A 19,291-nucleotide genomic window follows, 5' to 3' on the forward strand; every position below is an offset into this window, starting at 1 on the left:
AAATTGTTTAATAGTTATATTAAAAAGGACTTTTTACCAATGTTACTGTTCACCGCTAATTTTTTAGGTATATTCAATTTTTTTCCAAAATTAATATTGGAAATTTAAACGTAGTACGGTACTAATCAACATACTATTATTATTTACACATATTAAAAGCAATAAACCATGGATTTAAGGGACTGGTACCTCAGATTATATCTTGGTTGGGCCTGGGTATGATTTGGAAAACAATAGGAAATTAAATAAAAAATAGCTTTTCAAATGAAAGCAAGGAACAGATTTGAAAACTTTTTGAAGAGATTGTTCTTTATATGAAGGGAGATGTCTGCTTGTCTCCTTTCTCTTTTCTGTGAAGTTTTGCTCTTTTCCATTTTTTAAAGAACATTTGCAATTGCAAAGATAAGATTTTTCAAAGCGCTAAAAAACTTTTGTTTAATGATCAAGCTGTTGAGAAGGGGCAGTCCCCCTACAGAGTAATTTATATTTGTTTTAAGTTTTAAACTTGCTCCTTACTTTCTTTGAAAACCTTTTTCTATTTTTTTAATTACATTTCATGAAACTATAAAATTTTGTGAATACAATACTTTTGGTAACGCAGTAAAAAACGATAAATATTTCTATGATCTCTATTTGGATTTGATGGGTAATCAAATAGTTCGTGGTAACGAACTGTAAGGAGCGACCCGGCTCAATAGTAATTGACACTTTAATAAATGGAATTCTTATGCCAATAGATATATCAAAAGAATTGGCTTATTATGCTGATTCCAAATATATAAGTTTTAATAAGTTTAGTTATACCCATCAAAAGCTACGAGCCTAAGAAAATTTGTCTGATTCTCGAAAAAAGGAGGAAAGACCCCCTCCAAGCATTAGAATTTTAATGAAAATCACAACATCTGATTCAATGTATGAAAGAACCCTAATTTAGAGGTCTCAAGCTCGTATCTGCAAAAATGTGGAATTTTGTAATTTTTGCCAGAAGAAAGATCATGGATGCATGTTTATTTATTTCTTTGTTTTTTGTTGTTTTCAGGGTGATCGTATTGACCCAGTGGACCTAAACTTCGAGAGAGGGCTCATTATAACGGAAGTGAAAAGTATTAATGCCCTTTTTAAGAGACCAAAAAAATTGGAGGGCAACTAAGCCCCCTCCTACACCACTTTTTCCCAAAAAAGTCTGATCAAAATTTTGAGATAGCTTTTTCCTTCAGCATAATTGAAAAGCCCAATAACTAGATCTTTGGAGATAAAATGACCCCCTACATCCCCTGGGGAAGGGTTTTCAAGTTATGAAGTTTACCCATTGTTTTATTTGCTATTGGGAAGTATGTATACGTTTTTCGGGTAGGGAGGGGAGGACGAATTTTCTGCTTGGAGGATTTTGCACGGGGACAATTTTTCATGGAGAGGGAAGCTTCTAGGGGTGAACTTTTCAGGGGGAGTTTTACACTGGGTGAATTTGCCAGAATTCCTATACAATTTTTTTTTTATGTCATGCTTTCTCTTTAACGATCAGAAATTAAGTGTAAATAAAACAAGTTTTCTCAACTGAAAGTAAGGAGCAACATCAAAACTTGAAACGAACAGAAATTATTACGTATACGAGGGGGTTGTCCCCTCTCAACACATCGCTCCTTACGCTAAAGTTTAAATTTTGTTCTAACTTTTTAAAAACACAAGGGTCGTTTACTTAGTAACTTTTATAAAGTGCCAAAAAACTGTAGCGTAAAGAGCGAGGTGTTGAAGAGGAGGGGGGCAATCCCCCTTATATACGTGATGGTTTCTATTCGTTTTAAGTTTTAATGTTGTTCCTTAATTTCAGTTGAGAAAACTTGCCTGTTTTTTTATTTAATGAAGCTTAGAGACAAAAATTTTTCTAAAGGCAATGGAAAAATATTTCAATTAAAGTAAAAGTATATAAACATGGAAAAAAATAATTAATTACAAAAATTACACAAAAAATAGCTTACTTGCAAAAACGAAGATATCAACTCCCAGCTTTCAATTCTGTTGAGCAATGCCGAAGCGTTAGACGGATATTTTCTAACAATATCGACAGTTTTGAATTTAGTTGTCAAATGCCGAAATATTTAATGCCTTTAGACTCAATTGTTTATAAAGAGTAACGCATTCTCAAAGTAGTTTGTTCAAAGTAAAACATTAATATCAAATAAAAATTTGTAATTCAATATTTTTAATCTGATATTGAATACCAGACACCAATATATTCGTCACCTTTATACTTCATAACTGTAAAAAATTAAATCTTTTTCAAAGTGACAACTAGATAAGTACAATCACTCTTGAAGAAAAATGATAATAAAAAAAATACCATCTGTTCAAGGGAGAAAATACAAAAATTCCCAGCATTCCGTTCAAGAGAAATATTTCTGATTAGTGGCTTCAAATGGCTCATGGGCACTCTTGCAATGCAAGCAAAAATTAACGGCATACTTTCACCAAAAGTTGTTTTCCTTGTATTTTCTATAATTGTACGAACTTTCTTGTGTATTAATGACTGCAGTAATCACTAATAAACAAATACATATTTACGATCACCATAAAAAGCTGATTCTTTGATTGAATGTTATCAATAGTTAGGCACTTACACTTTCGTTATTGACAAGGATCGTTATTCACTTACTACTCATTACTATGAAGAAATTGATCTTTTTTTTTGTGTTCTCCAACCAATTCATATAGAAAATATGCTTGTGGAAAATTGGAAAAGGGTTACTCAGTCACAAAGCAGAACTTAAATTTTCCTTATCAAGGGTCAAAATTTATTGACAGCCAGCCAACAAAGGGGTAAAACACATTTTTTCCATGGTTTTCCCCTATTCTACTCTTTTTCCTTTGGTTTCCTTATAATGAGTTTATAGTCCCAACTTTCCAGGGGCGGTCATGGCCCGCCTGCCCCTTGGCTGGCACCCATGGATTATATCATACACGTATATTTTGACACGATAATATCACACACGTGCCTTGTGAAATGTTGTTTCTATGGGATTTGATGTGATATTTGGGTGACTCTTCTGCCTAGTTCCCTGGTGTTTATTCTTTACTTGATTTTTCTTTGTCAAATCTTCATATTCATTTTCTAAAATTTATCACGCATAGATATAAGCCTTCGGCTTTTTATTAGCAAGGATACTTTAAAGAACGAACCCAAGGGAATCAGGGAGCAAAGTCACCCATGTATACCAAGATGTAGTTTTCTCCAAAAAATGGATTTCATTTTTGACATTATGTTTGAGTCTTGTCGAAAAAAACTTAATTTGGGTACTTTAGATCCCTTAAATCAATTGACTGACTGGAATCAAATTGTTTTTTCTCGGTTATATATTTTAAGACCAGTAAGCAATTTACAGTGAGATTTAGTATATTTCATTTCTCTGCTAAATCTTAGAACAATAATTTGACTCTAAAGCCACAATGCCTAGGCCTAACAATCAAACTTATTAAAAACTATTAGCAAGCGTTGATAATTTTCAACCTGGAAATAAGATAGAGAAAATACGTGTACTTCACACAAGAGTTTCTGTTAAGTCCTCTTCAACTAATGAAAAGTATTTAAACAATATATAAAGTAAATAAAAAAGAACTATAACAAACAGAAGTTACCAAAATGTGGATAAAAAGCAAATGAAAGAAAAACAGACTTAGCGAAAGAATCAATGTTATGTTGATAATGACAAACGATTGAAGAAGATGAAGCTTGAAAATAAAGAATTTAACAAATGTAAAAGAATCATCGTTTCACACGAGTAGTAAAAGCTGACTGACTTTTTGTCTGACTAATCGGTTTAGACTTGTTTTTTCTGCTGTTCAGTTACTACTCTATTTCCCTTTTCTCTGTTCTTATTTAAAGTTTTGTCATTTTGAAGAATATACATGAAATTAATAAGGTCTAACTTCTTAAAATAGAACAACTAAAATTTTGTTTTCTATCCTAGGTTTCAGACCAAGGAGCTTCTATTTACGGTTGTGGTTGCTCAAGCAAGGGAACGGTTCGGCTTACGCTTGGAACAGGAACCTTCTTATCGTACAATACTCTGAATTTACCCCATGCTTCTATATCAGGTATATTGTTTTACTACTGTCAATACGAATATAGACTCGACTGAATGATTTTATGGTGTGTCGTAAGGAGAGCTCTCTTACGAACTAAATAAAATATTCGACAATTTGACAATCCGTTTCGAGAAGAATGTAAAAAACACATAAAAAAATGAAATGTATTGTCTGAAAAAAGCCTGCTAGAGTATATGGGAAAGACGCACAGAATATAAGTTGAAAATGTGATCAAGAGCCATCTAAGAAATTTGTTTTATTTTTCGACAGTGTCTCGTTAGCTATTTTGGGATTACCCTCTATCTCTCTCTCGCGCTGTTCCTCTACCTTTTTTCTCTTTCTCTTATTTTCTTGACCATTGCTTCTACTACTTATGGAACTAAAAAGTTGTGAATGCTGTTTTTCAATCAGTATCTGAACTTCAACAACGACTTACAGTCTTCATTAGGTGTAATTTTTCGTTATAAGTTAATGTTGTTTGTTTCCTTTCCTGGATGTATTTTCTGTTACATAATTCCTGCTTAAGTGAAAGGTAATAAATTCTTTGAAATGCTATTTTTTAGGGCTTTATCCTACAGTAGCTTATCAGGAAAGTGAGAAGAAAGTTTTCGTAGCCGAGGGAAGTTCAACGGATACGGGTCCTATCCTGGATTGGTGCAAATGCCTCGGTAAGGAGAGCAAATATAAATTCTTAGTAATTTTTTGAACCATCTGCATGTTTTGTACTTATTGGACGTCAAAGTTGATTACCACGAAGGAGTTAAAGTCTGTTAATATTTTATTTACTGTAAAGATGTGCAAAATGCTATCCTGGGCAAATAATCCATATTTTTAGAATCTTGAAATAACATATTCTGCAAATACTCATTTTAGCTGGCTTTCTTAAAGGAAGGCAATAGTTAACAATCCTATAGGATTTTTCTTTTTGTTTCTTAGGGTCAGTCTCTACTTTGAGCACAAATCAGATAATTTCAAACCAAAAAAATCAGGAAAGTTCTTTTTCTAACTTTAATCACAAACTAAATATGATTTTTCAAAGCTAATCATTTTTTAATTTGACTGAAACTATATTTTACTGCTTTTATCTACATAATAAAACAAAAGGCACCCATATCGGGAAACTTCGGGGACTTGGCCTCCAAAAGAGATTTCTCTTCATATAAATTGCCTTAAGGTGAGAGCTGTAACCAGCACGATCAAAGCCCTTCTGGAGCAACTAAGAAAAGCAGTTGTCATGGTAGTGACAGACAACTCGGCAGTAGTCACCTATATAAACAAAGAGGGTGGAACCTATTCTTTCTCCCTAGAGAAGGAATTCATAAAGCTCTTCGAGATTACGGTGATCCTGAACACTCAGTTGAGTTCAACAACATCGCCGCGGCACTCAACCTATTAGCAGGCACACTGTCAAGAGAAGAAAAAGGCCTGCCAATGGAATGGAGTCTCAACGAGAGTATCTTTAAAACCCTGGCGAAAGAGAACGGATTGCCAAAAGTCGATCTATTCACGATTCGACTGAATGGAAGATCGACGCGTATTTTTCACCAGTTCCAGATTCTCTTGCGATTGGCACAGACGCCATAGTCCACGACTGGTCAGACAAACACAACTATACCTTGCCTACGTTGCATTGGTTCCAAAGATTTCCTCCGGAAACCTTCGATTTCCTCAGAATAGAGAATATATCCCCAGAAATCAGGCCGTGCAATTGCCCGGCCCCAGTGGCGATCTACTATCGAACTGTACAACAGAAAGTGGTGAGTGTTCGTGGGTTGGTATGGTAAAAGGAAGATTAATCCGATCGAGAGCAATGCTAAGACAGTAGCAGAATTCATGATACATCTAAAGGCTAGTCGGAACCTTGCGCCATCAACAATAGAAGGTTAAAAAGTAGCAGTATGTGGAACGCTAGTTCTAGCTACAGAAAGAGATATCTGTAAAGATACTTGTTTGACGAAAATGATACAGAATTTTTGGCACGAGTCGCCACGGACTCAAGACGATTTTCCTGCTTAGGATCTGGGCTGCGTTCTAAAGTATTAAAATCTCCTCGATTTCTTGACTTGTCGAATGTTGGTACGATAAATCTTACTCTTAAGATGGTATTCATTACTGTTATAGCACCTGATCGTCGAAGGATTGAAATTCACGCCTTGTTCTTCGGTGCAGCACAATTTACTGATAATTTAGCAGCTCTCAAATTTCTTCCTTCGTTTAGACCCAAGGCCTTAAAACCTGATGAGATACCCTCTCCTATTTTTCTACCCGCGTTACATGTAGATCCGGCCCTGTGCCCAGTGGAGATATTATCGACCTACCCAACACGAAGGGCAAACTATTTCTTCTTGGATGAAACAGGTCATAGCTATGGCATATGGTACAGCAAAAGAAGATCGTAAAAAAGGGGAAGCACGCGACACAAGATCAATGGTGGCGTCATAGAGGCTATCAAAATATGTACCTCTTGCTGATATAATGAGCGCTGCTGACTGGTCTTCGGAGTCTACGCTTAGAAGACATTAACTTCATGAAATAGAAGATCAAATCGATGCTTTAAGTTTTGTCGCGGTTCAGACAATTTATATAGTTACGCATGGAAATATTTGAGTTTGATAATAAATTATATATTAGCTTATTTAGGAACCCACCACCAAATCGGTTAAAATCAAAGCTTTTGTTTTTAATGTACAATTATATGTGAGTTAAATCGGTGCCACCAAAGCCGAACGGTCTGGCTAGCCTATACTTACCTCATACATTGGTGCGTAAAGTCCCCCCTCCTCCCCGCTTATAGAGGGTTATGGACTTATCAGAGGTTTAGTTCAAAACCGAAAACTGATTAGATTCTAGATGCGTCAATAAGCTATTCACCGTGGGGATGTCTTCGCAGAATTTTGTGTTCTCTGTTTTCGTATTACAAACCGAAGAAAGCTTTTGTTAGTCATGTACCAATGTGTGAGTTAAGTATAGGCTAGCAAAACTGAAATCAAATAGTTCGTGGTAACGAACTGTAGTAAAGAGCGACCCGGCTCAATAGTAACCAAGACTCTAAAAAATCGATCTTTGATAACAATAGCTACATCAAAAGAATCGCATTTTAATGCTGATTTCAAATATATAAGTTTCATCAAGTTTAATCTTACCCATCAAAAGTTACGAGCCTGAAAAAATTTGCCTTATTTTAGAAAATAGGAGGAAACAACCCGTAAAAGTCATAGAATATTAACGAAAATCACACCATCAGATTCAGCGTATCAGAGAATCCTATTGTAGAAGTTTCAAGCTCCTATCTGCAAAAATGTGGAATTTTATATTTTTTGCCAGAAGGCAGATCACGGATGCTTGTTTATTTTTTTGTTTGTTTGTTTGTTTTTGTTTTTTTTCTCCCAGGGGCGATCGTATCGACCCAGTGGTCCTAGAATCTCGCGAGAGGGTTCATTCTAACGGAAATGAAAAGTTCTAGTGTCCTTTTTAAGTGACCAAAAAAATTGGAGGGCACCTAGGCCCCTTCCCACGCTAATTATTTTCCCAAAGTCACCGGATCAAAATTCTGAGATATCCATTTTATTCAGCTTAGTCAAACAACCTTATAACATTGTCTTTGGGGACGACTTACTCCCCCACAGTCCCCGTGGGAGGGACCACAAGTAACAAACTTTGACCAGTGCTTACATATAGTAATGGTTATTTGGAAGTGTACAGACGTTTTCTGTGGGATTTTTAGGTTGAGGGAGGGGGATGAGAATAGGAGGATATGTTGGGGGAAATTTCCTTGGAGGAATTTGTCACGGGGGAACAAAAGTTTCATGAAGGGAGCGCAGGATTTTCTAGCATTATAAAAAAAAAAAAACAATGAAAAAATATATATGAAAAAGTTTTTTCAACTGAAAGTAAGGAGAAGCATTAAAACTTAACACGAACATAAATTATTACGCATATGATGGGCTCACCTCCTCCTAATACCTCGCTCTTTACGCTAAAGCATTTTTAGTAATTTCAACTATTTATTCTACGGCCTTTGTGATTCGTGGGTCATTCTTAAGAAATTGGGACAAAATTTAAGCTTTAGTGTAAAGAGCGAGGTACTGACGAGGGGGTGAACCCCTTCATATACGTAATAAAAACATGAGAATTCAGAAGTTCGTTACGTAAGCTAATTTATAAGTTACGTATATCTTTTACTAATAAAAACATTCGTAAGAAATTCCAAGTTCTAGTTGCCTTTTTAAATAACCAAAAAATCGGAGGGTAACCAGGCCTCCTTCCCCGCTCCTTTTTTTCTCAAAATCATTCGATAAAAACTACGAGAAATCCAATTAGCCAAAAAATAAATGTGCAAATTTCGTGTTAATTATTCATCTGCGGAGAGCCAAAATCAAAACATGCATTGATTCAAAAACGTTCAGAAATTAAATGAAAAACAGATGTTTTTAACGGGAAGTAAGGAGCGACATTAAAACTTAAACGAACAAATTACTTCGTATATGAAAGGGGCTGCTTCCTCATCAACGCCCCGCTCTTTACGCTAAAGTTGTTTTCTGTTTTAAAAAGTAGAGTTAAGGGAAAAGTCAAACTTTAGCGTAAAGAGCGGGGCGTTGATGAGGAAGCAGCCCCTTTCATATACGAAGTAATTTCTGTTCGTTTTAAGCTTTAATGTCGCTCCTTACCTCCCGTTAAAAAAACTTGTTTTTTTATTTAATTTCATTCAGAAGTTCGGCTGTGCAAGTTTCCGTAATTTATTTTAAGTTTTAAGAACGAAAAGTTTTATCAACTTCACCGAATTAGTTTCCGCATGTTGTTTTTCATGGTCCGGTTTGGAAACACAGGTGGCTTTGCGCATGAATTCTGGTATTTAATATTTTGTCACAATCAAAAGAAAAATCATAGAAAATCCTGGTTATCAGGTATGAATAGACATAAGATAGAGCCAAGTGGCAAAAAATGCTTTCATTTTGATGTTCTTTGTGCTTGAAATTATGGTAATTGGAAAAAATAGATTCCACAAGCTTAGCACCTGTCAGTTTACATTATGTTCTGATGTTTCGTTTTTTTTTGTGTTTTTTTTTTGCATCTTTGGACATTCAAATAATTTATTTTCTTTCATATTTCCATTTTTTAGGTCTTTTTGATGATTACAAAGAAATAACAACTATTATTCAAAGTGTTGAGGATTCTGATGGTGTTTTCTTCATACCGGCATTTAGTGGCTTGCAGGTTTCTTTTTTGATTTGGCTACTTCTGTTTGGTAAATATTTAGACAAACTGAAAGAAATAGAATTTTCAAGTTTAAAAACGCCTTTTGAAAAAAACTGCCTAGTGAAAAAAATTGCCATCTTACACTGATTCAGGAATGGTAACTATTATTTCGGTTCGTCTTAAAAGTAAAAGTTTATTGTAAAAAAAATTGTGATGATTTAGAAAAGAGCCTGAAACCCTCGAAACTGGGGTTTAGTCAAGACGGAAAGTGTACCATTGGAATCAGCATGGTCGAATATCTTGTACAGGGAAATTACATTCCCACACCTTGAACAACAAGGAAAATCGCTTTTTTGCCTTGGTAGCACTAATCTGTCTTCCTTTTTATGGCAAGTGGTATATACCAAGTGACATATAGAAACCGAACCACATTAAATTAGAAATAGTTGATTCCCCGATTCGACCATCTGGAGCGGTGTGGGGGGAAAGCTAATTCGGAAAAATTAGAAAAAATGAGGTACTTTTAACTTACGAATAGGTGATCGGAAATTCATGAAATTTGATATTTAGAAGGATATCGTGTCTCAAAGCTCTTACTTTTAAATCACAACAGGATCTGGTGATATTGGAGAGGGGGGATTGGAGGGGGAAACCTGAAATCTTGGAAAACGTTTAGAGTGGAGAGATCGGGATGAAACTTGGTGGGAAAAATAAACGCAAGTCCTAGATACGTGACTGAAATAACCAGAATGGATCCACTCTCTTTGAAAGGAGTTGGAGGGGGGGGGGGGTTAATTCGAAAAAATTAGAAAACGAACGAATGGTCGGATCTTAATGAAACTTGATATTAAGAAGGACCTCGTAACTCAGACCTCTTATTCTAAATCCCGACCGGATCCAGTGTCATTGAGGGGATTTGGGGGAGGAACCGGAAATCTTGGAAAACACTTAGAATGGAGAGATTGGGATGAAACTTGGTGGGAAGAATAAGCACGTGTTTTAGATACGTTATTGACATAACTGGACCTGATCCACTCTCTTTGGGGGAGTTGGGGGGATCTGCTTGTTTGGGCATTTCCAGATAAGTTGGGGCGATGAAAGTTGGCAGGCGTATCAGGGAGCAGACTAGATTAAATTAGAAATAGCCTCTTCCCCAATTTGACCATCAGGGGGTGGGGGGGGGGCAGAGCAAGCGAACAATAAATTATTGTTTTTCTTAAGTATGGCTTCTGGTCTAGGGGTATGATTTTCGCTTAGGGTGCGAGAGGTCTGAGGTTTGAATCCCGGACCACCCCTAGTTTTACATGAAGAAGATCCGAAACTAGTTACGTGACCAATATAGTGATCGCTGAAAGTTGGCAGGCGAATCAGGGAACCGACCAGATTAAATTAGAAATAGTCCCTTCCCCAATTTGAACATCTGGGGGGAGTGGAAGGACGGTTAATTCGGTTAAATTAGAAAAAAGAGGTATTTTTAACTTACGAAAGGGTTATCGGATATTAATGAAATTTGATATTTAGAAGGATCTTGTGTCTCAGAGCTCTTATTTTAAATCTCGACCGGATCCGGTGACATTGGGGGGAGTTGGAGGGAGAGACCGGAAATCTTGGAAAACGTTGAGAGTGGAAGATCGTAATGAAACTTGGTGGGAAGAAGCTCTTGACTCTTCCGACCTCGTCTCAAATGCCATATGAGCTATTGGCTCTTGTTTTTCTTCTTTTTTTTCGGGGCTATGTGTGTTACCAGAACACCAATGAGAGATTTTTAATGGCTCATTCAAAAGTTATTTTTCAAACCTACGTGCTTTTTCTAAATTCCATCATCTGCAAGTCCCATATGGCACTAAAATGGCACTTTTCGTGTCATTTCTCAAGGGAGGGGGGGCTAGCGGGCTACAAGAATACGTCGACAAATGTTTTATAGCTTATATAAAAGCTATTGCTCATATCTAAGTTCTTCCTATAAAATCCACCATCTGCAAGTTTCAAATAGTACTAAAAGCAGCGCTTTTGGTGCCATGTCTCAAGTGAAACGCTAGGGCTAGTGGGCTATCAGTAAGTGACTTATTTGAAGGCTATTGCTCATGTATGCGTGCTTTTCATTACTTTTACCATCCGTAAGTGCGATATAGCACTAAAAACAAACTTTTGGTGCCATTTCTTAAGTGGAAAAACTTAGAAGTATAAACGGTACCATTGTAATAATTATCGTACAAAACCTTTGACTTTAGATTTACAAAACACCTCCTCTATACTCCTCCACCAATTCTCCTTTGTAAGCTACACAATTATGTTCCGAAAAATAACAATAGACTAAATTAGATCAACAGAGCCATGATTCAGTTAGTAGAGCGTTATGCTTCAAGTCAGAATGCCAAGCATTCAACTCCTGCTTGGGCATTTTTTTTTCCCGGTTAGCCCGCGGGGGATGTTAGTGAAATAAGTTAGACTTGCGAATATTTTGTCTATGTTGTGAAAACCCTGAAAATCTGCTTTAGATGAATAGTTACTTCTAGAACACCAAGGAAACCGATGCGCTATAAAAATATTAGAAATTATTTCTTAGTGTTCAGTTCATTTTAATATACAAGATTTTTAATACGTTTTCTTGCCTGCTCTGTACGGCCTAAAACTTATTTAAAACATTAAACTCAAAGCAATGGCGGTTCCAATGTTGGAATAATGAGCTAGCTCCAACCTACATTCCTGTATGCCTAAGCATATGTTGTTTTGTAAAGTATGGATAATAAACTTTTTATTGTGAACTTCACGTCTTGCAGGAACACTTAGCTAATTCCATTGAAACGTGGTTCATATTTCTGAATTTCCAAGGGCCTTCAAAAAAAGTAGAATTTTGTAATTGTTCATTAATTTTCCTATTACAATGGGTTTTCAACATAATCTCCTTCAATGTCAAATCACTTCTCCATGTGATACTTCTATTTTTTAGACTATTTTCAGGGAAATCGAGAGATGCCTTCAACTTTTTAAGTTCACAAGCACAACTCCTTTACAGTCATAGAAAACGGTTGCCATTACTTTTTTGACAAAATTTTCATATTTTTTTTAATGCCCCTCAGTTTATTGCATTTTGTGGTATCGGGAAGGTAAATTCAGACCAGGGAATCAGAATTGGATGATGGGGACGATGAACGTGCAAATCTTACGAAACCTTATGGTAGATACGGAAATTATGCTTCGGTTTTGAAAACCTTAAAAATCTTTTTTAGAAAAATAGTTACTTCTAGAATACCAAGACAATCGATGCACAATACCAATTTTAGAAGTTAAATATTTGTGTGCATTTCATTTTTACTATAGAAGGGCGCATATTTTCTTCCTAGTTAGAAAAAATTTGGAACTTAACTTGATGAATCAGGAAGATTTAACATATAACCCCTGGTTCCCACTGCTGCGATTTCGGGCAAAATCCTGCGACATGCAACAAATGACACAAATCGTGCGACAACCGACGCAAAACCATCCATTTTGCTGCAATGTCGGATGCGTTCAACAATTTTAACTCATACGACAAATCGCATGCGTTGTCCTGATTAAAAAAAAAAACAAATCATAACCAAAGTCATGGAGCTGATTGAAAAGCTAGTTTTGGCTGTTAGGTGCCAGTCCATATTATATTCCAATGATCACGATGTGGTCACGAAGGATCACGAGTTTGAGAACCTGATTTGAATTCTTCTGCGTTTTGTGAACCTGCGTCCGATTGTGTCGTACGTCTGTTCCGCCAGAAAAAAATCGTGTCGGGATTGACACGGCAGTAGCTACTATAAGTAATTTTTTTGTAATCCTTTTGTGATGAAAGTTTTGAGAGCTAGATAGTCTCCGTGAGAGGGAAAGCTGGCATAACTTTCAGAGTTGTATAAAAATTATTATTTTCACTTCTTGATGATAGTCTATCATCCCAGGGCAGAGCTTAGGGAGATAGTCATACAATAAGGGTAATTTAGATAGTCTATTAGTTCTGTGAGCCATTTGAAGACAATTGGAGACCAAAAATAATTCTTAGATTTATTTGCATGCGAGTGGGTGACTTAGATTTTTAATTAACATAGTTTTTAATTAAAAACGGGATTTTAATTAAGGATTAATTGAAATGAAGAACAAATAAATCATAAAATGAACTCTGGAAATCCGGTTCATCTCTCTATACAACGGATAATTTCAAGTTATGATATAAATTCTAAAGCTAGTCAGTAGTCCTAATACTATCAAAATGGCTTCACTTCGAACTTGTATTAACAATAATCATAATATATCCCTAAAATGTTTTATTTCTGTACTGTAAAAAGTGTCCATAAGTGGTTTACATTTACTGTACCAAAACTACTATATTATTTTGTGTTTTCAGTAAAGGGCTAGCTTTGTATAATCCTACGAACATTGGTAAATATCATCAGATGAATTATTTGTAATAGTTTTATTAATGCATGTTACATAGAGCAATAATTTGATAGGAGGAACAATTTTCATTCGTTGTAAGTTCCAACTTCGCTCTTTACTTCCCTTAGGAAAACTTTTTTTTCGGTTAATGTAAACAGGGATCATATGTTGTAGTGCATGTGTGTGGACGCACATGTATCTCAGTTGCACAATCCAAGAACTTAGGGAATAGGAAATGTGCTCGAGAGTACAGGGGTGGATATAGCATCAGTTTATAATATAAGTTCAACTTATAACTGATATTGAACTTGAAATGTCTGGTAGTCAAGGTAGGTTTACAATCATATGGTTTAAGACAATTCAGGCATCTGAATTTCCGATGGTGAAACTGTTCCTGCTCTTGCTTAATATAAATTTTATTTGTGAAAATATTTGCTCAACTTTATAAGTTGAACCGAATGTCGGCAAAATGACAAATCTAAATTTCTTTTAATTTTGATTAATAGATAAATTGAAATAACGAAAGTTCTTAAGCCGAACTGGCCAGACATGACAAAAGCAGTTTTCATTTGTTTTAAATTAACAAAAACACAACTGACAGAAATATCAGAAAACAAATTAAGGTATACACTTATGATCTTACCTCCTCTCCCCCCCCCCCTATTTCTTTCAAAGCTATCTAAACAAACTAAGGGTCGTGTGCATTTTTTGACAGTGATATTTATTTTTTATAGTGTGGCTTTACTTGTCAAAATATCGACAAACGAAGAAAATAGATAACTGTGGTAACCAAGATTTCAAGAGAGAACTGACGAAAATAGCTTGATTGAAAGCAGACTGAGCAAATTGACTGATATATCTCCTGGAAGTTTCTTACATAGTTTAAATAGTTTTTCACTCTTCAATGTTTTAATTATAAAAACTTGTTAATTATAAAATCTTATAAATAAATTTTAGCATCCAACTCAATTGCAAAATCATATTAAGAAGAGAATGGCCCAGTAGAGTTACATTGTTTGGTAGCCTACACAGCGGAGTAAGAATTATAGGAAAGACATTATAGGTCACAAGACATGTTTAAGTACCAAAAGAGAAAGATTCAGGAATAAACTATCTTAAGTTTTATTTGTATGATTGCAGCCCTTGGTGATACAGCTTTTAACAGCCTTCAAACTACGAAATAGCAAACATCGCTGCATAACGGGTACCAAGTTTGAGAAGTTGATTGTATGTAAGATAATAATGAAATAAAGCACGCTAAACTAATTCAATACTTTTCACAGAACCAATTCGTTCCTGTTGCGACTATGATTGTGCTATGAACTATGAACATATGATTGTGGTCGGTAAAAATACCTGCTTATTATTAAAACATAATCCTCCCACAAACAATGGCGCTAAAAGTGCTCCATAATGGTGGGAATTTGTAGCATGGGTGCCATATATACATTAGTTAACCCTTTTAGTTCTATCATTGAAAAAGTAGATAGTATAAATCTTCCAACTTGTTGATACAAAATAAAAAATGATAATTAAGGAGATTGAAATGTAGGTAGAGTGCAAAGAATTAGAGTCATAATAACTTCCTGAAATAGTTTTGACTTTTCAGAGTAAGATCAATTACTCAAACAATTTAGATGATTGTCTTCTCACAGCAGTATGAGGCTATCATATTTTACCAGATAAAGACAACAATTTTTAGTTAATTCAATATCGCGAGACTATACTAAAAAACATCCTTTTGTTTAAAGGCACCTTTTCATGATGATACAGCTGCATGTGGGTTTATTGGTTTAAAACCAACAACGACGAAGGCACACATGCTTCGAGCGGTCGTAGAAAGTTTTGCTTTCAGAGTTTTTCAACTATGGTCGATTATGCTCAAAGAGACAGATTCAACTACGAATGTTTTCAGGTAATATTTAGCTAAATAAAAGAGATTAGTACTAAGAATAGAGGAATAGCCCACTTGATGAAAGTGGAACCCCTTCGCTCCGAATTAGGATTTTATACTGTTTTTCAAGGATGTTAAGTCTGCTATGGTATATACTTTAAATCTTTTCGTCACCTTATTTTGTCCTGTTGAGTACTACTTTCGCAACTCATTCCCGTTACTAAATATGATGTTTTGTTTTGAAACTAACTGTTATGTCTTTTAGGTCTATTTGTAGCTTGCTATGTTGAATTGGAATTTTAGGGTGATGTTTACTTTGTTTGACTAACAGTTTTGTTGTGAAACGGATACTTAAATGTAACAGAGATTCTATCTAGGTATTCAATGAAAAACCCTATCTTACAGTAACTACAAAATCACTATATGTTTCTATTTTTATTCTTCCTTTTTATGTCAGAAGCATATATTTTTATGAAGTGTCTCGGTGGAAGCTTGCTATTCTACTTACTTTAATACACAACTTTCATTTTAGAGTTGACGGTGGCGTCTCACAATGTGATTTCCTTCTCCAACTGATCTCAGATCTGTGTGTGGTTGAACTTGAGTGCACCTCCAACCCAGAAATGACCGCTCTAGGAGCTGCTCAGTTAGCTGCCCTTCAAACTGGTGAATATTTGCCTTATTTTGTATTATAAGAATACAATTCATACGTGATTGTTCACAAAACTCTTTCTGCAGACTAATTACCGACGTGATGTCACCAAGAAATTCTCGGTGCCCCAAAATGATCCTAAATTCCCAAAAAGTTTTTAAGTCCAAAAACAAATAAAATAATTTAAGTTGCAGAAAAGCATAAATTTCATAAAATCAACTTGTGTGTCTGTCCGTCTGTCTTTGAAAATTCCATTTCTTGCACCTCCGAATTTTGAATAAACATTCTCTTTTGTTTCTGAAAGGTGATGTCAGCGGATGATTTTACCTTGAGTATATAAGAAACCATTTTCAATGACTATGTATCATATAGAATATATATATGCTTATATAATGATAATCAAGTTGTGAAGTGTATCATACTAAAAAATTTGGCCAGGAAAAATGCAGTGTTCTTAGACGAGAGGGTGTTAGATTTAAGGACATTTAATGGAAGGCGGTCAAAGAATTTCATCGATACGAAAGAATTTGCAAAAGCTGAATTATTTATTGTTGACCACAATGACCATGTTCAGTGTGATTTTTGCGCGGGTGGGATTGAAAACTCGGAAGAGGTTGATGTGCCTATAGATGAACATAGAAGACACAATTATACATATCCTTTTGTTCAAGGAGTTGATGTGAGAAACTTTCCAGTGAAAACTCCCGCTTTAACCGGTGGCTATGACATTTGAGAGCAATAGATGGATCAAGAAGCTATAGTCAAAACTATTAATTATTTTTAGGACGTCGAGAATTGTTTAGCATGTTTCCAGGAATTTCAAGAATGGTGCGCTATCGGGTATTGCGTAATCATACATATTTTCAGTGAAACAAAACAGTATATCCTGTGACAACCCTCACATCTGGTCTTTTTCAATTCAGTATCGTTGTATTCTGATACAAATCACAGTTGTCTGCACTGATGATCAAAAGGATCAAAAGCAGACTAGACAGTGCTGACCAAGGGAGGTCGAAGATAAAGTGTATATTTTTTCATCAGGGTTGAAGATGGGGCATACACATACTTCAGAAAAGTAAGTAAGTTATAGATGGAACGTAGCCAGTTCCTGCCAAAAGGGGTTGCATAAATATCGTAAGCACTATTAATCAAAGGGATATGGAAATAGCGCCAGCAGTACTGAGCACTTGGGCCATGATATGGATCGCATGCACATTTGCCAAAGGAGTATTCGAGGAAAAACGCTAGCACTGTTGGTCTCAGAAGGTTGAATACAGCGACCCAAGCACAGTTTACCCAAGGAGGTCAGCGGAGCAATGTCATTTAACATAGTGAAAAGTTTTCTACAAATACCTTTAGAAATCCATAGTCTTTTTCGAATATGTCCTTGATGAGGTTTCCCAATTAGCTTCTAAGCTAAACAAGTATCGTTAGCACTTTTTCTTTCTAGAGCAGGAGAAGCATTGGATGAAGGTCCCCTGGGAGCCAATCTGTAAAAATTCAATAAATATAGGGTTTTAGGCATGACACCTCTGCTCTCTACTACATAATTGAACATGTACTTATAGTGACATCACGTTGGTAATTAGTCTGCAGCAAGAGTTTTGTGAACAAATACAAAAAGAATCTAGCTTTTGGAAGCTCTCGGGTATGAATGAAATCCCTTGACCACCTTCCATTAAACGTCCTTTGTCTAACATCCTCCTTTCTTCAAGAGCACTACTTTCTTCTTATGACAGTAAAGGTCGGGAGCTATGCCTCCTGACCAAAGAAGCTCGGGGTATTTCTAAAAAGTTATGTCTGAATATCAAATTAGCTAGATTATAAGGGTGTCTGTGCTTGTTAATTGTAAACGAAGCTATTATTCCTGCATAAAAAATATAAATTTATATATTCCTGTATAAAAAGAATATTAGATAGATATCTTAAAATAATATTTGAATTTCACCAAACAAGGAATTTACAGATTGTTTGTTACATATCTTAGGCTAATATTGTAATACAGAAGTTCAAAATCAAACCAAATTAATTGTATATCTCCAGGGTGTTGGTGTTTTCCGCCAGCATTGGTACTTAGCTATTTCTGAGACTTTTGGCTAGAAATCCAAGACTATGAACCAACATAGAATTCTAAAATCAAGCACAGTAAGTATATAACCCACAGATATTGTGAGAATTTCACAATATCTGTGGAAATTCTAAAATGGATTTGATTTCTTGATTCTAAAATGAATTTGAATTGCGCTTGATTCTAAAAAGCACAGTAAGTATATAACCCACAGATATTGTGAGGATTTCATCAAAGTATGCGTAGCCCGAACTACAGGTCTTCAACTACCTCAACACATGATACTGTTTTCTAAACAGTTCCCGACTTTCACCTTGGTTATTTTATTTCTATAGCAGATTTTCAATAAGTTTATATCTTTTTTTATTGTTCATTGATAAATTTATTATTATATTAACCAAATTTATTATTTTAGGACATATTTTTGGGAAATCTAAGATACTAAGAGTTTACTAAATCTTACTTAAAATATTTTTATATAAATCAAAACGAGTGATTGGGCATTCTGATTGTTCAGTCAAATTTTGCGTAAAATTAAAATATGTGAGATTCTAAGCATCTTAAATCATCTAAGCAATACAAAATATTGCAAATATTCCAACATTTAGTCAACGAAAAAAATCTGTCAACCAAAAATGAGCGCATATCCGATGACTCTTTAAAACGGCATTCAACAGTTCCGTTTCGAATCAAATAAGCCCCTTCTAAAGTTGATACGACCACCTTTTATAAAAAAAACTTATATGTTAATAATGAGCAGCTTGCAGAACTCAAAGCCCTTGCCCCAGGGGCGGGGGGAGGTCTGTGAACCCTAGACGCATAGTTGTTTCACCATTGGGCTATTTTGAACAAAATTGCTATCTCAAAATTTTGATGGGATACATTTGGTTAAAAGGATGTGGGGGGCTGATCACACTTCGACCACGTTTGGCTTTTAAAAGACAATTTACAATCGAAAGTGATGATTTTTCATCAGTTTGATGCTTGGATCGGTTTTGTG

General features: G+C 35.4%; 1 protein-coding gene across 1 annotated transcript in view; it reads left to right on the forward strand.

The window, feature by feature from the left end:
- LOC136032967 (putative glycerol kinase 5) overlaps positions 1 to 19,291 on the forward strand; it is a 41,865-nt gene that overhangs the window by 21,749 nt on the left and 825 nt on the right. Inside the window, exons 6-10 of the mRNA XM_065713464.1 lie at positions 3,963 to 4,089; positions 4,644 to 4,748; positions 9,200 to 9,294; positions 15,429 to 15,592; positions 16,104 to 16,237. Of these exons, the coding sequence (XP_065569536.1) occupies positions 3,963 to 4,089; positions 4,644 to 4,748; positions 9,200 to 9,294; positions 15,429 to 15,592; positions 16,104 to 16,237 (625 nt within the window). The remainder of the gene's footprint in view (positions 1 to 3,962; positions 4,090 to 4,643; positions 4,749 to 9,199; positions 9,295 to 15,428; positions 15,593 to 16,103; positions 16,238 to 19,291) is intronic.

The sequence above is a fragment of the Artemia franciscana genome, chromosome 11, assembly GCF_032884065.1.
Source record: "Artemia franciscana chromosome 11, ASM3288406v1, whole genome shotgun sequence".
Taxonomy (NCBI): Eukaryota; Metazoa; Arthropoda; class Branchiopoda; order Anostraca; family Artemiidae; genus Artemia; species Artemia franciscana.